The 26,136-nt window shown below is 32.8% G+C and overlaps 1 protein-coding gene across 1 annotated transcript in view; it reads right to left on the minus strand.

Annotated features, from left to right (window-relative positions):
- The window catches only part of LOC140448535 (synaptic vesicle glycoprotein 2C-like), an 86,380-nt gene extending 61,894 nt beyond the window's left edge, over nt 1-24,486 (minus strand). Inside the window, exons 1-2 of the mRNA XM_072541618.1 lie at nt 24,328-24,486; nt 1,698-1,895 (exon numbers count right to left, since the gene is read on the minus strand). Of these exons, the coding sequence (XP_072397719.1) occupies nt 1,698-1,895; nt 24,328-24,394 (265 nt within the window). The 5' untranslated portion in view covers nt 24,395-24,486. The remainder of the gene's footprint in view (nt 1-1,697; nt 1,896-24,327) is intronic.
- Nucleotides 24,487-26,136: the final 1,650 nt, after the last annotated feature.

The raw sequence follows: 26,136 nt of genomic DNA on the forward strand, positions 1-26,136 counted from the left end.
AATATGTTTTGTTTAATAAGATAATATAGACATATAGAGTATACATATTTTACAACACAAACTTTTGAAGTATCATTAATAGTTGACGCTATTATACGCATGAACCTAATGAACGGCGCTGACAGGGCGGGTGCTCATACCTGGTGCTGTACAATGAAAATTCAAACCAGCAAAAATTTATGCCATAGATCTTGTTTCTCTCTCTCTCTTATACACGCCGCAGCTCGAGCGCCCGTCCTATCTCAAGCCCTTTATTAACAAATAAAAGACAATATTTTAAACTAAAATAATCCCGAAATACTTATCGGGAAATGATAGAACAAGGTTTGAACTTAAATTTAGGATCTCGAAACGGAGCTTTTCGCCCTGTCTAGTAACACTGTGATGTTTTAATACAAATACTCGACCTATAGTGAAATCAATCAAGTTTTTGCTAATCCTTTTATGAATCGTTTACTTCTTGGCATAACAGTAAACAATGCAACAATACAAAGAGCCCAAGACTGTATCAGCTCAATGAGCTGATCTATCATCTGAGTTTATGGTAAGCGGACACTCTTACTTACCAAACGACTCTGACTTTGGTTCAATTGAAACTTACTCTAAAGGTAAACAGATTTCCAGTCATAGTTCGGTGCAGAAAAAAAAAGCTTTCTTTTCCACAAAAATGCTTAGAGAAGACTTTAAAGATCTGACAAAACTCAATAAATCAATTACAAAAAGAAAAACTAATACGGATAACCAATCAGTGTCATGGTCAAAAATGCGGTGGATTAAAGTCAAAAAAGATGAGCCATTTTCAAATGAAGATTTTTACTTTTCACAAATTAATATCCTTTGAAGCAAGCAGAAGGGAATACCAACATTGTTAAAAATCTTCTACTGGATTGCCTTTACACAGCACCTCGACCAGTCATGCCAGCCAAAAAGCGGGATATGTGTGATTTACTACCATAAATTCCTCCAGTCCACCATTTTTATTTTAGAAATCTTATATCATCTGATGACGTCAATGACGAAGCTGGACCACTTCCTAATGTAGAAGAAAATAATAACTGTTCAACTAGTGAATTTATTTTTGATTTTCTAATGTAAAAACAATAAACATGTCTTGCTTTCTGTACATTCTCTTTAAACTCTTAAAGGCAAAGTGGTGCAAGTCATTTCACCCCTTAAAAAATACCCCTAACATAGTTTTATTTGTACAAAAATGTTAGTAGAGTTACATATGTTCTTAATAAATAAAAAAATACTACAAACATGTTTATAAATATTACGTAGATTTAATTACAATATTTCTAATAAAACCTTTTGTATCTCAAAATGATGCCCAGATAACTTACACCACTTTTCCTTTCACCGCTTCATTTATAAATACAGATCTTCCAAAGTCTCGACCGGTCTGGATGAATGGATTTTGAAGAAGAAAAGGTAATACAGTAATAGGATAATAGATTATTTACTTAGGATAAACAATAAACAAGCATTAAGTATATTGAAAACAATTGTAAAGCTGCAGATTATTTGCTTCAATATTATACATTTTAAAGAATCAATTAAAATGGTTCTATTAAATATTATAAATTTGATTTTGTAGCATCATTGTATTAGCTATGTTACTTCTAATTATCTGACAAGGATATCAAAAACAGAAAAGGGTTTAAAAAGACTATGAATTACTTCACACATTTATTTACCTCCAAAAGAGACCGCGGTTAGAAGTCCCTTTCGTTCCAGTGTCAAATTAAGATCACATTCTGCTATTGGTAGGGCATAAGATAATCCCATCTGTTCACTTGCTTGTGCAAATGAAGATGGAATTAGTAGCATTAACAAGTATATGTTAAACTTTCCAAATCCAGTAGCTACAACAGCTTCTTCAAAGTTAGCTTTATCTAAAAAAAAAAAAAAACAAAATAAGTTTGGCACGAAACATTTTTTGAACATGTATTTGTTTACACTTAACAAACTAATAAACAAAGACTAAGATTCTGTTAAGTTAATTAATTTGTTATTAACATTTTTTTGTTAAAATTAATGGGAAAAACCCTGTATACCATCGTTTAAAAAAACACAGAAGTTAAAACACTTCACACTTGTATCAAAGAATATTAAGCGTCTATATTCTTTGCTTGTATTGTGGTATAAAAACATATAGTTAAAACTTTATAAAAAGTGTCGTCAAAATTTAAATACTAGCATAACGTTTTCGATCTGAACAGATCATCCTCAGTGCCTTGTGTAATTGTAGCTAACAATAAAGTTATATGTGTGACCTCCTATATGGGTTTACATCATGGACGTATAAACATAGATGGACACAGCAACAAGATACCTTAAACACACACTGTTTTGAAGCTTTGATATTCCTGGACAAGAGGGTAAAGGGGAGTAAAACGGGTATCGATAGACTGTGATACTTCCTTAATGAACATAAGCGTGCTTGAATTTTTACTCGCGGGGATAATTATTCAGACGTTAATAATTGGAAGTAGTAATAATGTATAAAAACACGTTTTTATAGAAAAAATAAAATACAATTTTATTTGCTTTAAAATTATTACAATAAAATATAGTTGAGCTCAAGTTAATTTTTAATAGGTATCAAATAATCCTACGATAAAAAAAAACAATTAAAAAATATACATTTGTCAAATTTAAGTACATACCTATATTTATTGATAATTGTATTAAAACATATTTTTTAAAATTGTGACAAATTTGTTTTAATACAATATGAATAGATTCCTCGTAGTAAGGGTTTCTGCTACAAAAATATTTATTGATCATTGCAAAGCTGGCATTTTTTTGACATAAAATAATTTGCAAATATACCTACTTATTAAAAAGTAGGCGTGAAAATGTATAAATTATTGGAAAGCTATTTAGCGAACAGAAATATTAAAGTAAAAATGGTAAATAGACATAATAGAAGACGTTGGTACAGAAATAAATTTTTATTGATTGCGAAATAAAACAGTCTTAGTAAGAACGCTTCTTATGCGCGCGGTGTTAGCATCTAAAGTAGTCCTCGTTTCATGATGAATTCCAATTTTAAAATATTTCTCAAGAACCAATTTTAAAAGTTGCGTAGAATGACTATCGATTGCATCTTCATCATACATATGGTCACCAAAATGCTCATAAATTGATTTTGGGACATGTATGGTTTTATTAATCAAAATATTCATAAGGTTTTTAACTCGTCTGTTGTAGATATTTATAGTTTTGTTAAAAAACCTGAAATATTTTTCAGCTTCCTTACAAGTTTAATAACCAAAAATGATGCTTTTGAAAGGTTTTTATACTGTTTTCACTGTTGAAGTTTGGAGTAAGTTTTATCATTAATCAATATTATTTGGAAACCTACATAGAAAAATAAATGAGTTTTATTCATTTCACTAATTTATTTGAATTCATGAGAAATATTAAATTAAAAAGCTACTAAACAGATCTTTTTAATCAGATGATGTCTACTTACAATTTAAAAATGTCTATACTAATTTCATGAATTAATATCTTGTTCAATACATTAATGAATATGAATAAACCCAATGGTACGCCTATGAAAGACATATTTTAAAATGTAAACAAACAGGCTTCCTCAGTTCCTCATCTTAATAATGTAAACAAACAGTACTTACAAATTAAATGAGACATTGGGATGTAAATATTTCGTTTTTTTGCAAATGCAATACTGTAGCACCATTATTATAATATGTTTATTTCACTATTTACAAATATCACTTCAAATACAGCCAAAATATCGAAAAACAACTTTCCTCATCTTGGGTGAAAAGCATGTAAAAAGTAAACAAACATGGACATGACATGGAACAACATTTGAAGTTTAACGTAGAGCCATAAGACAGAGAAATGTAAACACCGTTGCCATTAATAAATAGTTTTCAGTGCTTCTACATATAAAATAATTGGTTGATATCTGTTTTATACGCTATTATTAAATGATATGCACACTATGTGCACACTTGATGTTTTAATTACAATTAAATATATTAATATAAGTAATAAATTATTATTTTGGTTTGATAGTACCTGTAGAGTATAAAATAAATATAGTAATATTTTCAGCGATACGTGAATAAAATATTTTAATAAAAAACGTGACAACATTTGAAGGTGCTGAGAATGTAACCTAGTCAAATAATTTTGGCTTCACATTTTTATGTAAATAACTGAGTCCATCTGTGTTTATACGTCCATGGTTTACATCATTCCAAATGTTACATTTTGATTATGTTGTGACTCTAGGTCGATGACAATGGATAAATTTTAAATTACTTTAGGGACTACATGTCTCCCTGCTCGATTTTTAACGCGTGGTACTAGTCAGTTAAAACGACACAGACCAACTGGACCAACAGTTGGTCTGTGTAAATAACCTCTTATTTATTTCTTGGCTAATTTATTTCATTTAGCTGACACACAGTGTATATCATTGTTAATAGCTACTAAAGCATCATGAGTTGATCTGCCTTTTCTAAAACCGCTTTGGACAGGGCTTAATAATCATTATTTTCAAGAAACAGTATTAATCTGTTATTTAAAATTTTTTTCTAGCAGTTTTTATTTTATTTTATTTTATTTATTATTTATAAGAGAAATTGGTCTATACGAAAGGGGGTCAGTTTTAAATCTACGACAAAAGGACGCGGAAAACAGGACGCGAGACCAAAGGACGCGGAAAAAAGGACGCGCGAAAAAAGGACGCGCGAAAAAAGGACGCGTGGAAAAAAGGACGCATATTATTAATAAATTACTATTAATAGTTTATTTTAATTGACATTAGCCATTACCCCCTTTTTATCCCCATATGTTATTACAGAAAATGATTCTACCTAACCTAAAATCGGTTACGGTAAGAGTAAAAAGTGAAAAATAATTATATGAAAAAAACTTGCCCTCACATTTTATCGAGGCTTAGGACTAAAATATCTTAAGTAAAATAATAAATACTAATATAATGTTGATTCAAGATTTCTGGTATTGAAACAGGTTAGATTCCATATTATCAGAATTATGTATGGGATTAGAAAAACCCAAGTACCAGCCCAGTAAGGGGTCTAATGAGGGTTTAACGCGAACCGGAAGGTTGGTAACTTCCGCAGGTAATGTTAAGAATATAAATAGAAACGATTAGTAAGAAAATAAAACTTTCTAATTGTTTGATAATTGTTTTTAAGAAATGAATATTACAAAAGGTCCGATATAACAAAACATCATTAACCAAATTGTTTATATAGGGGAAACTTGTCGCGGTAGGTAATTTATTCTGTTCTTAACAACAAAACATTTTACAAATTGATATCAGTCTGTTAAGATGGTCTGTTAGCGTTTGTGAAAAGCCAAAAAGGCAACAACTTGTTACTTTATAATGGATTTCTCCATAAAAAAGTAAGTAAAATAATAAATACTAATATAATGTGTGTACTAATATAAGTGTGCTGCTTATAATAAGTGCAAATGTACAGGAAGAGTGCATACCGTTGTGGATGAAGTTACAAAATCCACAGAACATAATCACGTTGCAGACACGGCAAAGATTGAAGCAAAAGAAGCTTGTAACCGGATGAAAGAAGTTGCACAACAACTGGAACACTCCACCCAAGGTGTAGTAAGTGAAATTTCTCAAGGACTTTCCTTAGCTGCTACGGCACAACTTCCATCAGTGTCGCCGTTAAAAAAAACTGTGCAAAGAGTTCGGAACGAGCTAGGAGGTACGCCCGCAAATCCGAGAAATTTAGAAGAACTTGTGCTTCCTGAAGAATATAAAACAACTACAGGCGGTGAGCTATTTCTATTATTTGATAGCGGGCCAGCAGAAGAACGTATTTTTTTATTTTCAACACAAAGAAATTTAAGATTTATCGAACAATGCGATCATTGGTATGGAACATTTAACTCAGCACCACCATTGTTTTCTCAAATATACACAATTCATGGAGTGCGATACAGTAATGTAATCCCGACTGTATTTGCACTTCTAACGAACAAAACACAAGAGACTTATATACGTGTTTTTCAGCAACTAAAGGTGTTGAATCCGGCCTTGCGCCCTCTAACAATAATGATGGACTTTAAAAGAGCGGCAATGAATGCTGCACAAACTGAGTTCCCAAATGTGAGAATCCGCGGATGTTTTTTTCATTTCTCGCAGTGTATGTGGCGCCATATTTAAAGTGCCGGATTGCAACGTAGATATATTGAGAATCCTGACTTCGCCCTTCACCTAAGACAATTGACAGCTCTTGCGTTTGTTCCAGACAACCATGTAGTCAGAGTGTACGAGGAGTTGCTCAATAGCGATTTTTATACACAAAATGAAGAACTACTAGTGCCGCTGATTAATTACTTTGAAGACACTTGGATAGGGAGATTAGCTAGAAGAGGAAATCGAAGACAACCCCTTTTTCCAGCAAATGTATGGAATTGTTATGATTTTTGCACATCCGAATATTTGGAAATTTATTAATTCTCTAAAAAAGAATATGATTTAAATGTTTTGAAAATAGAGCAGTACATTTCGGGCAATGTACCTCCACGCAAAAGAAAATATCAAGATACAGCAAACAGGATAAGGGCTATTGTTGCCGGTTATGCTGACAGGCCAACTTTAGAATATTTGAGAGACATTGCTCACAATTTTCAGTTGCAAACATAAAAAAAATACAAAAAAAATTAATATCAAAAATAAAACAAAAAAAAAATAAAATGACAAAAAAAATCCAAAAAAAAGCAAAAAATTAAAAAAAAAAATAAAAAAAAACTTGTAAACACGCCAGCTTCTGCTGCCAGTCCTAAGCCTGGATAAAGTGTGAAGGCAAGTTTTTTTCATATAAATATTTTTCACTTTTTACTTTTACCGTAACCGATTTTAGGTTAGGTAGAATCATTTTCTGTAATTATATATAGGGGATAAACGGGGGTAATTGCTATTGTCAATTAAAATAAACTATTTATAGTATTTCATTAATAATATGCGTCCTTTTTTCCACGCGTCCTTTTTTCGCGCGTCCTTTTTTCCGCGTCCTTTTTTATGCGTCCTTTGTTCCGCGTCCTTTTGTCGGTATACCGTCAGTTTTTGATTTGGAAGGTTTTAAAAATTGGAATAATTGCTGATTTGACCAGATAAAGGGGGATTTTTTATTAAAGAATATGTGATTAAAAATGTCTAAGAGAATTAATTTTCCTGTGTACAATAAGTGTTTTATAAATATAATTGGTATGTTATCAGGACTTGAAGTGTTTTTTAAATTAGCTTCTTCAAATTCTTGACACGTAATGGGAAAATTTAATGGATTATCGGTATCTTCTATCGATATTTTTGTCATTTTACATTGATTATTTTTTGAAATCTAAAAATGAGGGATTAAAGTTTGCATTGCTCCAATTTGTCTTATATACGTCCGACAGGATACTACTATTACTAATTTCCTGTTTGGAAGATATTAATTTGTTTGTATCAGAATTAATTCTCCTGTATACAATAATTGTTTTATAAATATAATTGGTATATTATCAGGACTTGATGAAGTGTTTTAAATTAGCTGCTTCAAATTCTTGATACGCAATGGGAAAATTTAATGGATTATCGGTATCTTCTATCGATATTTTTGTCATTTTACATTGATTATTTTTAAAATCTAAAAATGAGGGATTAAAGTTTGCATTGCTCGAATTTGTCTTATATACGTCTGACAGGATACTACTATTACTAATTTTTTGTTTGGAAGATATTAATTTGTTTGTTTCAGAAACAGTGTTAATGGGAATTTAAAATCTAAAAATGGGGGATTAAAGTTTGCATTGCTCGAATTTGCTTTATATACACTTGACAGAATACTCGTACCTATTACTAATTTCTTATTTGACAGATATTATTTTGTTTATATCAGAAAGAGTGTTAATGGAAATTAAACTTTATTCACCATTAAGTGTACGTACTTTATTCCAGATTGGAGTCATATGTGTTTATAAGTTTATAGTAAAGACATAATTTAACCATGTTTCTTTTATACTTTTCTTAATAAGATATTTTGTTGTTGCCTGTAACAAGTTTTTTAAAATTGTTAAGGTTTTAGATTGTTTTAAATCTGTTAAAAATATTGAAAGCATGTTAGCTAGATTTCACAGTTAGTGCTATTTCTTGATTCCACCATGGTACCGGTTTTTGTTTACAAGATTTTGTTTTTTCCACCGCAATATTAGCGCTTTTTAGTATATCATTGAAACTAGAATGTGGCCCGATTTCAACACATCGTAATTCTACAGCGTATAATGTTATACTAAAAGGGTTTTGTTTTGTCACACCAAAAATATTCTATGGAGATTTATTTTGATATTGTAAATGAATATGAAAAATGCAGAATAAAACGTTTTAAGACGCAGAAAAGTATAAAGTTTTAGTTTTTAAAATTTATTGAAATAACCGTGTATTACTTATTAGAACATTGCAGCATTACATCTTCTTCTTAAAGTGCCTATCCGTTCCGGATGTTGGCAATCATCACGGCTATCTTTACTTTATTTATTGCAGCGCGGAACAGTTCAGTGGTAGTCGTGTTATACCACTTTCGTAAATTTTGGAGCCAGGAAATGCGTCTTCTTCCCGGTCCTCTCTTACCATTTACTTTCCCTTGGAGAATCAGCTGGAGAAGGCCGTAACGTTCTGGATTTCTCATTACATGTCCTAGATATTCCAACTTTTTAGTTTTGACGGTCATGAGAATTTCACATTCTTTCCCCATTCTAAGCAGGACCTCCACATTAGTAACTCTGTCAACCCAGGATATACGTAAGATGCGCCTATAACACCACATTTCGAAAGCTTCGAGCCGATTCATAGATGCAACAGTCAGTGTCCATGCTTCCATTCCGTAGAGCAGAACTGTGAATATGTAGCAGTTCAATAGACGGCATTTTGTTTTTAATGATATGTCTCGACTGTTGAAAATGGTTCTCATTCTAACGAATGCTGCTTTTGCTTTTATTATTCGCTGTTTAATTTCTGTTGAGTGGTCCCATTGGCTATTTAAATTGGTGCCTAGATATGTATATTGCTCGACTCTTTCGATATTCTGTTGGTTGATTGTAAGTTGAGCGTTTAGTATTGGTTTTTTACTAATTGTCATAAATTTATGTAATCAGAGAAGCCATAGAGATCGAAAAACATCCGAAAAATTTAAACACCAGAGATGATGCCCAAAGACTCCCAAATACGTGGAAAACAATTCTGCAGAAAAACGTAAAAATTAAAATAGCGAAGAAGACCACGCCCACTCTGCGCACAGGACCAATGACAAGAAGCGCAACAAGATATTTAAACTCAGCGTGCAGCGACCGAGAAATCAGTTCGCCTGTAACATCAAGACGAAGCAGAATCTGACTTGACAATGGCAAGTGTGACCTTGCCGAAACGTCGTCAAAACAATGGTTTTTCTAAAAACCAAAAATATTTAACGCGGAGTCAAACCCGGAAAACAACTGAAACCATATATATATATATATATATATATATATATATATATATATATATATATATATATATATATATATACAGGGTGTCCCGGAAAATAGTGCGTTCCTTAAAGGTATGGGCTGAGTATAGCATTTAAAACAAAAAAGTCTTATAACATTTTTTTATAAAGTCAAACATTTTAAAATATATATATATATATATATATATATATATATATATATTTATTAAATTTAATCCATTTGATTAGTGTCCACAGAAAAGCAAATACATCCGACAACGTTGGGCTCCAAAAGGTATGGGCAGAATGCGATAGTTTAATTTATTTTGATACAGAAAAGGTACATTATTTGTAAACAGTTGTAATTACCCGTAGCTCAAGAATAAATAGTATTGTCATGTTTTCGATTCGCGAGTATCACGATATGTTAATTACGTACGGTGAAGCCCACTGTGACAGTAGGGCTGTTAGACTTTATGTTAAACGCTATGCCGAACGACGACATCCTAATGCCTGAAGTTTTGTGAACGTGTCCCAAAGGTTATTAGAGACGGGTTGTGTGATACCTAAAAAAACTAGCGGTAGAACACGAAGTAACCGTAGACTAAATGCAGAAGATGTGATTTTGGATATAGTCAGTAATAATCCAAGAGTAAGTACTCGATCTGTGGCTAGAATGGTTGGCATTTCAAAAAACATTGTTCACAAGTAATTTACGGAACAACTGTTACATCCTTACCATTACCAACGAGTGCAAGATTTACACCAAGGCGATTTACCTCGAAGATTAAGATTTTGTAAATGGTTTCAAAGCAAAATCGCCAGAGAACCCGAATTTCCGTGCAAAGTGTTGTGTGCAGATGAAGCTTGTTTTACGAGAAATGGTGTGTTTAATTTTCACAATTGTCACGTGTGGAGTGATGAAAACCCGTATGCTATACATAGGACAAATTTTCTAAAACAATTTAGTATAAATTTATGGGCTGGCATTATTGGTAATCGTCTGATAGGACCGTACGAACTTCCCAGAAGATTGAATGAAGAATCCGATTTAAATTTTTTGCAGCATGTTCTACCGATACTTCTTGAAGACGTTCCGTTACAAATACGCTCTAAAATGTGGTTTCTTCATGACGGGGCTCCAGCACATTTTACGAGACATATGAAAGATTTCCTCGACAACACTTTTCCTCGTTGTTGGATCGGTAGAAATGCACACGTTCTGTGGCCACCCAGAACACCAGAATGCAATGTTATGGACTTTTATTTTTGGGGACATCTAAAATCATTAGTATACGACAACCAGGATAAAATTAAAACAGAAGCTTAATTGCGACAACGAATTTTTGATGCTGCTGAAATAATCAGACATAATTTACATACTTATAATATTAAGAATAATTGGATTCGTCGAATAAACGCGTGTATCTGTGCAAATGGTGGCCATTTCGAACATTTATTGCAATAATAATTTTCCACGTAAGTAAAAACAGTATTCAAACTTTAATTATTAAATATTTAATAACAACAAATACATGCTTTTTCTCTATCACTTTTATCAGTATCAATACATATTATGCCTAACGATCGATGATTCATGATAGCTGATTTACAGTAATTAACGAAGAATAACAAGGAACGCAACGTTGCCGGCTGTATTTCCTTTTCTGCAAACAATAATCAAATGGATTAAAATTAATAATATTTTTTTTTGAAAACGGTTAACTTTATAAAAAAATGTTATAAGACTTTTTTGTTTTAAATGCTGCAATCTGCACATATCGTTAAGGAACGCACTATTTTCCGGGACACCCTGTATATATATATATTGATAATAAGTAAAATATATGCTATCTTCTGGAATAAAGTTCGTAAGGTAATTATGTTAAAAGGCATACATTTTTTAAAATTCATAAGGGGAACCTGGTGGGGAGCAGACCTCAATCGTGTTTAACTTTTTACAACCTTTATTAGGTCCATCTTGGATTACGGATGTACGTTATATGGATCAGCTAGTCCTTACATTCTAAAACGACTGAAAATAATTCAAAATATTTCCCTAAGACTCTGTTTGGGTGCAATGTGTTCAACGCCTGTGAAACCACTTCGGATTGAAGCACTAGAACCACCATTATTTTTACGAAGGGAATGGTTAGCAGAAAAATTTATTATTAAGTCTTTTTTTAAAAACCGTACTCTGTTAGATAAAATAGCCTTATTAAATAACGACGATTTAACTAACACGTACTGGTCAAAAAAACCTTCTCCTCCATTATGTATGGCTTTCAGAAATACAAGTAGTTATAATAGTGATTTAAAAAGAACTATTGCAATCGAAAAATCTGAATTCTTTGATATGTTGGAACCACTAATAAGTAAAAATATATTAAGCGCCTGCTTATCAAATCTGTCAGATTTTCTGGAAATATATATTGATGCATCAAAACAAAATAATGGTACGGCATGTGCATTCTATATACCATCAACAAACGTTTAAAAAAATTCAAACTGAATAATAATACTTCCATTTTGTCTGCATATACGATTGGTATTATTAAATTATTAAAGCCTGCGATTATGTCGAAAAAAACAAGTTAAAAAAAAATCGGTTGCCTGTAAAGTCGGTTTTACGGGCGAAGATTTTACGTGACAACGTCTTTTTCTCGGTAGAATATTTATTGATATGAATATTATTAAATTGCACAATAGGAACAAGGAATTGAATGAAAATAAGAATTGCACAAATTTTAACTATAGAAATATATTTTGTTTACTAAAACATTGTACATGTAAACTTAAACTTAACTAATTTCTATTTGAGTGATTTTGTTGAGGATAGGACGATGATAGGAGAAATAGCATCGCACCAGCGGACCGATCATGTTTGAGTGGGAGAGAGACGCAAGGCATTCGCCGGTCCGGCGGGCCTCTCTCTCGTTCGGTGACTCATCGTAACAGACGTGAGCGGGCGTTACACTTTTTCATGAGTGACTCCGAGCCACAACCTAATTTAAGACGTTGTCACGTCAAAAATATATTTTTTGAGTGACTCCTTATCTGTTCTTAAATGCATCGCTAACCCAAATAATGTGATGGGTACTGATACAAATCCTTTTATTAGAGAATTAAAAGCAAGAATTCATAAATTAAAAAAAGTCAATACGAATTAAAATTCACTTGGGTAAAAGCTCATATAGGACTTCGTGGCAATGAAGTTGTAGACTGCTTAGCCAAAGAAAGCGTTACAACTGGAGAGCATATCGACAACAATTTAGGTGGTCAAGAATATTTAATGATCTCTAAGAGTAATTTTAAGGTAAAATGGGAATTGCATTGGAAAAACTATTGCTCTAATAACCTCACACGATATACACTATTACATCCAAGTAATCCGACAGATTTGTGGCACCAAGAATTTGATTTTACAAGAAATGATATTGTGACCATCTGTAGGCTAAAATTCGGACATGCAAGCTTCCCTCAACACTTATATAAAATCGGTGTAGTCAACACTGAACTTTGTAAAACTTGCAATGTGGTTTGCGACTTAGATCACATTTTTTATGCTTGTAGTAAATTTTAAATCAAAGACAAGAACTTATTAATAGTTTATTATTGCAAAAATTATACCCACCTTTCAATCTACTTTATTTGATATCATTAAATATGTACAAGGTATGTAAAATTATTCTTAAGTTTATTAAAATGTGTAACTTAAAACTTTAGTGTAGGTGTTAAGCTCGTTACCTCTGTTAAATCGCTAAATATTTTACCTTTTTTTACCTGTGAGTCACCTTGAATGACCCCTAGGTGCGAAAAGTAATCCTAGTTCCTCTCCCATCGTAGTCTTCTTTTAATTTCCAGAATTGTAGTGTATTTAGTTTAGTTAGAATAGGTTAATTTAAGTGAACGTTATTACACATTTGCTGCTGGCTGGATGGGCACTTAGCCCCATTGCCAAGAAAAAAAATATATATAGGGAATCAGGATTGTTTCAAGAGTAACTTGTAGTAAAAGAGTGATCACAAAACGATATGTCGATAGCAAAAAAATCGGTTGCCTGTAAAGTCGGTTTTACGGGCGAAGATTTTACGTGACAACGTCTTTTTCTCGGTAGAATATTTATTGATATGAATATTATTAAATTGCACAATAGGAACAAGGAATTGAATGAAAATAAGAATTGCACAAATTTTAACTATAGAAATATATTTTGTTTACTAAAACATTGTACATGTAAACTTAAACTTAACTAATTTCTATTTGAGTGATTTTGTTGAGGATAGGACGATGATAGGAGAAATAGCATCGCACCAGCGGACCGATCATGTTTGAGTGGGAGAGAGACGCAAGGCATTCGCCGGTCCGGCGGGCCTCTCTCTCGTTCGGTGACTCATCGTAACAGACGTGAGCGGGCGTTCCATTTTTTCATGAGTGACTCCGAGCCACAACCTAATTTAAGACGTTGTCACGTCAAAAAGACCACTATTGTGGGAGCTAAAAGTTTATTAGTATTCATTAATATTAGATTTTAATTATATATTAGTTTCTAAAAAAATCTTCCACATACTTCCGTTTTATATTACCCCATTTGATATTAGGACAATTCAACTCACCAAGTATTAATTGGGAGCATGAATATGATCAACTAAGTTGTGTAAGTCTTCAAATACATTTTAAAGATACTTGATATAGATACAGAAACTGCTTTCAAATTAGTGTTAAGATTAATTTTTCTCGCTTTTACAAAACTTTGTACAAAACTACCTACGCATCCACTAGCGTGTTTTGTGGCGATTTTTGAGAAAACTAGTACAGTTTTGAATATTATGTAAATTGTTGGTTTTAAGATGTGTTTCCTATAAAGCGATTACTAGAGGAGACAATAATTTCATTAACCTATTAAGAGATGCTATGTTGTTGTAATAGCCATTTAAGTTCCACTGTAAACTAATGTATTAACCATTTTTGATAGCTGGCTGAGAAACAGAGATATCGCTGTCTATGTTCAATGAGGACTCGGTGATATTGAGTTGTAATGTTGTAAGTCTTAAATTTTGATGACGATTAAAGAACGTGTGGTTAAACGTGACGGTAAAGAAATGTGTTAAATTAATATATGATGAAATTATTTTATGAATAATTGTTTGTAACAATAGAAATATCAATGTGTTTAAGTTGAGGTGTAATATATTCTGAAAGATTATGTTAAAGCTTGTAAAACAAATGTCTTCTTCTTATTGCGTCATCTTCTTTCGAAGGTTGGCGATCCAAATGGCAATTGTAGTTTTAGAGACTGCTGCGTGAAAGATCTCTGCGGATGAGCGGTCGAAACATCTCCTCCAGTATAACTTGAAGTAATTCATATCTTTCGCCTCTCAACACATGACCCAACTATTGCATTTTCCTCTCTTTGATTATTCTCAGTAACTCTTTTTGTTTACACATGCGACGAAGTACCTCAACATTAGTAACTCTTTGTACCCATGGAATCCTCAACATTCGTCTGTATATATACATCTCAAAGGCATCTATTCTTTTTTCTATTTCAGAGTCCATTGTCCAACTTTCACTGCCATACAGTCAGACAGAAAAAACGTAACATCTGATCATTCTGATTCTACGCTGTAGACTAAGGTCTGATCTTGTAAAAAATGTTTTCATGCTCATGAATGTTTTCTTTGCTTGTTCGATTTTTAATAGGATTTCTTTTTTTGGATTACACTGACTATTGATATTTGCTCCCAAATATTTTATAGAATTTACCTGTTCTATTATTTGACCCTTGGCATACACCTGTACGTTTATTGGTGTCTTTGAAAATACTAAAGTTTTAGTTTTTGAAACGTTTAGATGTAAACCGAACATTTCGCTGTGATGAACTACCGCATTTATTATATTTTGTAGTTCTTGTACGTTGCTTGCTATTAAGACGGTATCATCAGTATATCTGATGTTGTCTATGCTGATTCCGTTAATCTAAATTCCGCCTTGGACCTCGTCTAATGCTTCTCTGAATATAGACTCCGAATACAAATTAAAGAGTAGCGGTGATAAGACGCAACCCTGTCTCACTCCTCGTCGGATTTGTATGTCTTTGGATGTTGTGTGCTCTATTTCAATTGTTGCCGTTTGGTGCCAGAATAGTTCTGAGATAATTCGCAAGTCTTGTTCGTCAACTCCAGTTGTTCTCAGAATTTCGATCATCTTTTGATGGTTAACGCAGTCAAATGCTTTTCGATAGTCAATAAAACATGCATATACATCTACATTCATGTCTCTGCATCGTTGCGTTAACACATTTAAAGCAAAAAGAACTCGATTTTTTTGGTAATGCTACGAATGTTGATTTTAGCCAGTCTGTTGGTATTTTACCTGTGTCATATATCTTATTGAATAGTGCTGTTATTAAATCTAGGCTTTTACTTTCGTTATCTGCAATTAGTTTAAGTATTTCGACATTGATATTGTCTGGACCGGTGGCTTTTTCATCTTTCTGAGATTTTACTGCGTGAATCACTTCTTCTTTGGTTATTTCTGGGCCTTTTTTATTTATTCGATTATCTGTGGATGGTGAAGAACAAGGTCTATCGTCGTCAAAAAGAGTTTGTATGTATTCTTTCTATCTCTCTAGTTTGTCTTCTGTACCCATAATTATTTCGTTATTATCATTTTTTAATATTGTTTCTTTGTCTCTTTTTGTGTCTACCTGTCATTTCCTTCACTTTTTTATGAATATTAAAGGTGTCGTATTTTTCCTGAAGTTGTTCGATTTCTGGACATTTTGTTGTCATCCAGTTTTCTTTTGCCTCCCTGCACTTTTTTCTAATGATTTTGTTGATTCGCTTGTATTCTATTGGGCTTGTTTTATGTTTTCTTTTTACGTCCATGAGGTCCATGATCTCTTGCGTTATCCACTCTTGTTTTTTTGTTGTGTTTTATGAACCCGATGTCTTCTTCCTGTATCTTTGTTATTTTTGTTTTTAGAGCAGTCCATGTTACTTCAATGTCTGTCTGTACCAAGTTTTCGATCGTTTTTATTTCTTCCTCAAGCTTGATACTTATTTCTTTTTTCTGTTCAGGGTTCTTTAGTTGTGAGATGTCTACTTTTCTTGCCACTGTTTTCTTTTTGACTGAGAAATCTTTTTAATCGAAAATCCAATATAACTGGATTGTGACCGCTACATATATATCAGCTCCAGGGTATGTTTTCGTAGATTGTATGTACTTCTTAAAGGTGTTATTGAGCAAAATGAAGTCAATTTAATTTCTAACAATTCTGTCTTTTCTGTCTGCAGGTGATTTTCATGTGTATAGCCTTCTAGGATGTTGTTTGAAGAAGGTATTGGCTATTAACAGATTGTTTTCTACACAGAATTGTACAAGTGTATCTCCTCTGTTATTTCTGGTACCTAGACCGTATGCTCCCATGTGTTCTCTTTCAGCACTACGACCAATTTTAGCGTTAAAGTCACCCATGATCATCGTTATCTCACTTTTTTTTGTCAGTCTCATTATTTCATCTATGTTGTTATAAAATTTTTCAATTTCTTCATCTGACTTGTCACTTGTTGGAGCATGGACCTGAATAATATTTAGTTTTCTGTGAGTTGTTTGTAATTTCAACATTCCTACTCTATTATTTAGAGGGATAAAGTCTATGACTGATTGAGCAATTTTGTTCGACACTAATATAGCAGTTCCACATTGATGTTCTGGGTCGGTTCCACCTGAATAGTATATGTATCCATGTTTTGTTTTTTGTATTCCTGATCCAGGCCATCTTACTTTACTCATCCCCAAGATGTCTATTTTCAGTCTTATCATCTCGGCTTTAGTGTTTGCCAGTTTCCCGGACATAAATAAGCTGCGTACGTTCCAGGTGGCAATGCGTATTATTCGGTCGTATACTTGTATTCTCTGTGCACTTTATTGGGTAGTTGACGGGGGGATTCTTCGCACCCTCTCCCCATTTAAGGGGTGCCCCGGACTGAGGGCCATTTTCTTTTTCTCGTCTGTCATTTAGATTTGTGGAAAATATAATGGGGTGGTTTTCCCGTTGCCTTCCCCATCGCAGTACCACAACCATTTAAACTGCTCCAGTCATGCTTGTGGTATTCCAGTTTCAAGCCGGTCCAGGATCATTTTCTCTACGCCTTGAACTGGTACTGATGATCGCTGCTGCCCTACACCAGGAAGGGATAGAAAGTAGGTAACTAGATTTTGGAAGGATAAAGGACTAGGACATTATTTCTCTCAGTAAGGAATTGAGAACAAAGCATGGCTCGCGTGGGCAGGGACGTTTCCCTAAAGTAGACCTATTTTCTACCAGGATCGTAGAAAAGTGTCTACCCACTACCCGCTAATACAAATGTATATGCAATAAATTTATGGGATATTTGAATTAAAAGTAGGCAATCATCAATACATATATGAATCTAGGATAAGCTAAAATGAAAATAAAGCGCCTACATGTTTTGAGATCAACATTTGTTTTTGTTAAATCTTTAAATGATATATATATATATATATATATATATATATATATATATAAAGCAGTTGGGTATTTAAACAAATTTTAATAAATAATGAAAAAGCTAAATAACAAAATTCAAAAACAGAATTTTGTTCATTTTCCAATAACTTCTTGTTTATTAGCCGATTTTAATTTATCACTTTGTGTATGTTTCTTTCTAAAAAATTTGTTTGTTGACATCAAATCTCTAAATAGAGAAGTTTTGAAGTTATGAACAAAATAATGAGTCTGACGTTTCGATTGTTTATTTAAAAATAGTTTCACTAAAAGAAGATGGTTGTAATATGCTGTTCTAAATAATAAAGAAATAATCCATTAATAATATACCTATTTTGTCATTTATAAACTAAATATTGAAAAGGTTATTAGCCCAGTTGACTCCTTAAATAGGTAAAGTACTCGTATAAATCAAGAAAACGTGATTTTTGTAGTTGGAAGTTTCGTGTCAAGATCCTATTAAATAAAAGGACATTTTTACCAGTGACTGAAAGTTTAGACCCAACACAGAGAGAAAATTTTACAGATGACGATTCAAAGGGAAAATCCATTATACTTGGTTCAATATGTAACAGATAAACATTTAAATATTATAGAAGATGCAAAAACCGGCAAAGAATCGATGAAAGCACTTGAAGACGTATTCGAAAGAAAAAGTATATTTACCAAGCTTACATTAAACAAGAAGCTATAAACTTTGAAGTGTAAAAGAGATCAAAAACTGGAAAGACCATTTTATGAATTTTGACAAAATTATAAGAGAACTGGAAGGTGTAGGTAGTAAGATAGATGACTCAAACAAAGTATCTAATCTTCTTTTAACCCTTAATGAAGAGTATGCAGCTGTAATTACCGCAATAGAAACAATAAACACTGAGGTAACTATGGAGTTCGTTAAATCTGGATTATTGAATGAAGAACTGAAGAAATTTGATAAAAACAAAATCACCTAATATGAGCAGTGAAGCAGCATTCAAAGTAAGTGATATTAAATGCTTTAAATATGGTAAAATGGGACATAAATCATATTAGTGTAGAAGCAGAACTTCTAACCGGAGTAGAAGAAGTATTAGTTCCAGAAAACTCTGTAGATATAACTGTGTGCATGCAGGTTATGTAGAAGAAGAATTAAAGAAGAAGTTTTATTGCGATAAATTCCATTAATGAAGTTGAAAATCCGAAAACGTCCAGTGGTGTTAATAGTGATGAAGAAATGATGCAAAATGAAGAGACAGTTTATCCCGCAATGAACTGTGGGACACTTAATATAAGATAAATTGTGTTTTAGATTCAGGTTGTACACAAAATTTTTTATCAGATAAACTTGTGGAGTATATGATTGATGTAACAAATTTGAATAAAACAAGTTTTGTAAAAAAATTAAAATTAAATAAAAAAGGTAAACTTAGGGGAATGTATAGCGAAACAAAAGTAAGTATTAATGGTTTAATTGTTTCAGACTTAAAACATAACTTAATTTATATTTCACATTTACCTGAACAGGGTAATAATGTTGTATTTAAAAATGATTATGCATTTATTATTGGAAAAATATATACTGTTAAATGCCCTAAAGTAAATCATTTGTATCTTTTAAGACATAGAATGTATGGCTTTAAATCCAAATGATTTAGATAAAACTGAGTTTAATAGAAACATTTGACATAGACGCTTAGGCCATTTGAATCATTAAGGCTTAAAAATTTTACAACTACCATTTTCAAATAAGTATGTGAAAGTTGTATTAAAGGTAAAAGTACAAGATGAACCTTTTATAGTATAGAAAGAAAAGCAAAAGAACTCGTGATTTAATATATTCAGATATATCAGGGCAAGCTGCTAATCCTACTTTAGATGTAGAAAAATATTTTCAGGTATTAGTTGATGATTTCTCACATTTTAAAGTAATTAAATTGCTAAGATATAAAAGTGTAGCTGAAGATAATGTTCTTGATTTTCTAAATTTAATTAAAACTAAACATAATATTAAAACTAAGAGTATCAGACTAGATAATGGGGATAAATTTAAAATTATTTTAGACAAATGGGTATTGAGTTGCAGTATACTCAACCATACACCTCACAGCAAAATGGTACATCTGAAAGAATGAATCGTACATTGATAAATAAAGTTAGAGTGATACTAGCAGAAACTAACATTTATGGGGCGAAACAATGAGATGTTCAGCTTATGAATTAAACAGGAGTCCTACAACAGCTAATGGAGGTGAAACACCATGTCAGATATGGTATGGTGAGAATAATATTAATCATCTTAGAGTTTTTGGTTGTAAAGATGGATTGCAATTTTTCCAAAGCCGAATAAATTTGATATTAGAACTACAACAACAATAACGGTAGGTTATTCTAATTCAGCATATAGATTGTGGTATTGTAAAAATAACAAAATAATTACATCTACAGGCGTTATTTTTGATGAAAAACAAGTTAAATGTAAATATAATTTAATTGATGATGTTAATGATAACAGTAAACATTAAACAGTTTGGATCAAAAATAAAAGAAATTCTAAAGGTACTGAAGATGGAAGCAACAAAAATAAAAGTTTAGCTGAACACGAAGAATTAATTAGAAATGAAAGAGAAAGTAATGAAGAGAACCCCATATGTACTAGAAGAGGAAAAGCAGTAACATTACCAAAACATTTTAACGAATACGAGTTATATTTAGCTTATTGCTTACTATCATTGAATAGTGAACCAGAGACGTTTGAAGAAGCGCAGAAAAATGGAGAGTAGAATAATGCAATTAATCAAGAACTGGAGTCATCGGAAAACCTAAACTCATGGAGACCAGTTAATTTACCTGATAACAAATAGATACAAGATGGATTTTTAAAATTAAAGATGATGGAATACATAATGCAAGGTTGGTTGCAAAAGGTTTTTAAGTACAGGAGAAGAATCCACTAAAATCAACCTATGCACCTGTGGCAAGAATGAGCACAGTAAGAATGATGCTGGCTCATGCACTGCAAAAAGATTGGAAAATTTGTCAACTTGATGTGCCCACAGCTTTCTTAAATGAAAAACTTGATTCAGAAATATATATTTATCCTCCACAAGGACTAAAATTAAATATAGCGCTATATGGTTTAAAAGAATCACCAAAATGCTGGAATCATACTTTTATTAGAGTTGTAACAGAAAATAGATTTATTAGATCTAAACATGATTTTTGTTTATGTAAACGATATAATATTAACAGGACATGAACAAAAAATAAAAGAAACAATAGATATTTTGAAGAACAATTTTTGTGCCAAGGACCTGGGTGAAATGAAGAACGTTTTGGGAATGACAATATTAAGAGAAAGTGGTAATCTCACATTAAGATAACCCAAAATCATATCAAAGGTACTGAGTTCATTTGGTATGAGTGATTGTAAAGGTGTTGCATCACCAATGGAAAAAATTTTCAGATAGATAACACTCTAGAGGTAATTGATGTTCCGAATAGGAAACTTATACGTAGTCCCTTGTATATTACAACTACATCTAGACCTGATATTATGTTCGCCGTTTCATATCTCAGTAGAGTACTTGAAAAACAATCCAACACAACAAACTTGGGCAGCAGGAAAAAGAGTACTGTGATATTGACTTATAAAAAGAAACCGTAGGAACTAGTTTGTTATTCAGATTGGGCATCAAATAAAATTGATAGAAAATATATTACAGGTTGTATTGTACTTTATTGTGGCAATTCAGTTTCATGATTGTCGGCATGGCTGCGGCTACCTCAGCTCAAGAACTAATTTACTTAAAAGGTATTTCATTTGATTTTAATGTACAGTGTAAATCAAAACTTTTAATTTATAATTTGAGTACAATAGCGATGTGTCAGTCTTTTGAAACAGAGCATTATATAAATGATTTAGTTTCAAAACGATTGATATGTATTGATTAATTTTTGCTCTAAAAATAATCTTGCAAATATATATTGACAAAGCCTTAATCAAAAAAGAAAAATTTTGCCATCCAAGGTCTTTGTCAAGCGTTTCTTAACTGATGTAAAATTATTATAAGAATATTTTTGATGGTTTAGATTTAAGCGATTTTTCCTCCTATGTAATGTATTGAAGTTCAAATCGAGGAGGAGTGTTAAGTATAGGATGGTACAATAGTGTAGGCTGGCTACAGTGTACTTATGACTTACGTCAAAGTCAACGAATATAATAATTGTAAGCAAGACAAGCTGGTTGTAATATGCTGTTCTTAATAATAAAGAAATAATCCATTAATAATATACATATTTTGTCATTTATAAACTTAATATTGAAAATAAATATCGTAAACAAAATCAACAGAGAAGAAGAGAAGAGAAAGACTATTGGGAAAGAGAAAGACTTTCCATAATGCGGTTGGGAAAATATTGGGCCATAAGGGCAAACATGTTATGGAGCGAAAGAAATGGTAAAATACAGAAAGGACTGAAAAAACTTTATAAATAGTAGGTACACGGAAATAATTTATTGTCCACTACGATAATCACAAAAACACTAAAGAAACTGTTTCTAAAATATCTTATTTATTGCCATGGTGTTGCGACCACTCCTACTTACAAACTTCTCCAAACATCAGTGGACTTATTACAAAATAAATTGACTGCCGTCGACCTGTCCCTCTCATCTACAAAATCACAACTCATTAAATTCACCAGAAAAATACTCTCCACTGCCCCTAAAATCTTAGTGAATAATCACCCTCTCCCAGTCGTCGATCACCGCAAAATTCTAGGACTAATATTCGACTCCCGACTTTCATGGAAACAACATATTCAGGAAACTAGAGCAGAGTGCCTAAAACATTTAAATATTATCAAAACACTTTCCCACTACCAATGGGGCGCTAGCGAATGTACACTATTAAAAGTATATAGGTCTCTTATTCGCTCTAAACTTAATTACGTCAGCTTTATATATATGTCAGCATCCAAAACATTCTTACAAACCCTTAATTCAGTGCATAATACTGCTATCCGCCTCTGTTTAGGAGCTTTTCGTAGCAGTCCAGCTAAGAGCCTCTACCGCGAAGCCAACGAAACCCCTCTTTGGCTTAGGCGCCAATATCTCCTCCTTTCTTATGCTGCCTTTACTTCAACTAACCTTTCTAATCCAGTACACACACTGTTGACATTACCCAACGATACTAGTACTCACACTCCTGCTCCACGCATACACACTATTGCCCTCCTACTTCCAACTTTAATACCACATATAAATTTATCCCTAACTAACCCTCTCCCGATCCCGCAGAATTCTCCTTGTACCAAAACTTTACCGAAATTTAATGTGTCACTTACAAAGTTTAGTAAGGCAGAAACCAACCAGGATTTGATTAGGAAATCCTTAATAGAAATTCTTAATTTTAAGAAATTCGATCGGGTACTCTACATTGACGCATCAAAGAGCGAAACGGAGGTTGGTTGTGCGGTTACAACTACGGAAACAGTCGTTAGTTCATGTCAAATACCTGCCACATGCAGCGTTCACACTGGTGAACTGTATGCTATTTACCAAGCCTTCAAACTCTGTACAGCACCCAATCAACATATTGCCATCTGTACAGACTCCCTTGCCTCTATCCAGTCCATCAATAATCTATTTACTAATCACCCTCTTGTAGAAAAAATCCACTATCATATGGATTCCCTCCCACATCAGTATTATGGGTAACGACAACGCCGATCGCTTTGCCAAAGAAGCTTCTGTATACAATTGTACACCACATAATATACAAATTGCCAGTGACCTAAAAACTACTATAAAGTAACTCGTACGAAATTACTGGCAGAATCATTGGAAACAATCCACTACATTTTTACACCAAATAGATCAGACGATTGAGCGGTTCGTTATCCCTGGTATAACTAGAAATGAGATGGTTGTTGCTAGAAGATAGCGTATCGGTCACACCAGATTACCACATGGTCACCTAATGAATTCTACACCTATGCCAATCTGTCACTATTGCCAATCTCCACCAAGCGTTCTACACATCCTTGTGGACTGCCCTCATTACAATAAACCACGCCAAAAACTGGGCATGAAGGGCGACATCACAGATATATTATCGAACCAGAGCCAAGTCATCACAGCTCTCCAGTTCCTGAAGCTAGAAAACTTACTAAAAAATATACATATATCTATAGTATATTATAATATGTAATTGTACCTTATATATAATTGTATCCACGGTGCCTCGTGCTAATGGCCGAAGCTGTCACAAGCACGTTAAATTAAATAAAAAAAAAAAATAAAATAAAATATCTTACGTTTCAACTGATCTGTTGATGCTCCATTCTGTGTCTCGTTTTTTAGATTTTTGACTGAATATTCCATTTCCAGTATTCCTTCCTAACATATGATGAATTTCAGCAAATCTATTTTACACCACCAAGTACCACTTATGAATAAATATTTTATACTATATAAATTCATTGTAAATGAGTTATGTAAGACAGTGGTAATTTTTTTTGCTTATCTAATAAATGATTTACAATAATAATGCACAAACAAACCATCTTAAATCTTGTGTCGACACAAAACTGAGTTCTAATCATTTTTTTAAATTAATTAGTAAAACTAATTGTTTTAAAAATACACATACAAAGTTGGCACGTTTCACGCAATTCGCCGCAAAGGTGACAATTATCGTGGTAATATTAAATTTTAAAACAGCAAATGATAAGCTAGAGCTTCTTAGGATAGGGTTCAAGACTATTTTCTTTTTTTCTATAATTAAAACCACTCACAAATGATTAACCACTAACAATAAATTCCTAATTTTTAGGCTCCTAACTTTTAGTTTCCATGTTTTAACTTTAGAAAAAAGTGTAGAATATATATATATATATATAACACTTTACAAAGTCATAACTTTATTGTATATTGAGTGATGTCACTAATCTAACTTAGGAAGTTTGCTTTGGTTATTTTAATAAATTATTGAAACCTTTGGGGAACTCTGTTAACCCTTATCCGGTCAAGGTGGGTCCAACGGGTCCGAGAAGCTAATTCTTTTATCATAATCTGATCGAAAAATTTTTATTTAATTTTATGGATAACTGAATTTGTATCTATCTTTCAGCATAGCTATGAGCTATTCAAAATATTCATTATCATTTTTGAAATTATTGCATTGAAAGATATTTGTGATGTAAAGGAACATAAGTTAATCTGGCAGTCAGGTAATGTTTTTGTGGATTATCTAAACGACTTTTATAATTCCGGAAGTCCAATGATAAAGTCTAAGCGTATAACAAACAATGTAAACATCTCTTTGATGTGAACATCAAAGAGATACTTACAATAGGTGTTATATCTATTCTAAATGAATTTTAAACACTCATTTGGAATACAATAATATTATTAGGTATGTACCTATACATATTTTGAAATTAATATTGTATCTGCTATCAGTTGTTTGATATCGATGTTAGTATCGACAACTAAGCTGCTAAAATTATATTGAATTACAGTGAAAGTAGATAGTGGGAATAAAATGTCCCGAAAACCATTATCGGCTGCAGAACTGCAAGTTATTGCTAATAATTTATGGGACACACACACACACACACACGCAGTGATCAACCCTGCCCCTAGGAACATGTGTATACCAATGTAAGAATGGGATCCACATGTCCGAAGATCAAAGCGGTCACACCTCACTAGTCGAAGTGGTACCTATCTGACCCCCAGGCTTTTCCACCACCCCTCCTCATCGTGTGACTTACGTGAGGAGGCGTATGATCTGAAACTTACTAGGGTAATAGGACATCCTCGGTTTTTAGTGAATGTGGTTATGCCACCTAACTGTAGGGGTAGTCACATCTGGGCTTTTCTCCCTATTTACTTTACTGACTCTATTGATTTTACTCTAGTTTACGTCGGGACTTGAGTCCCCAAAAAAAAGAAAAAAGAGCGTGTGTTCCGACCATAGAGCCATCAGCCTAAGCTGATGACTCTATGTCCGGAAAAGAGTGTGTGCTCGGTCACTCAGCCGCCGATTTGGCAAAATAAATTTTGTTCTCCTCGCCGGCTGAGCACCCGAGAGGGGTCCGGCCACCAAGCCCATGTATGCC

This window comes from Diabrotica undecimpunctata, chromosome 8, assembly GCF_040954645.1.
Source record: "Diabrotica undecimpunctata isolate CICGRU chromosome 8, icDiaUnde3, whole genome shotgun sequence".
In the NCBI taxonomy this organism is placed as follows: Eukaryota; Metazoa; Arthropoda; class Insecta; order Coleoptera; family Chrysomelidae; genus Diabrotica; species Diabrotica undecimpunctata.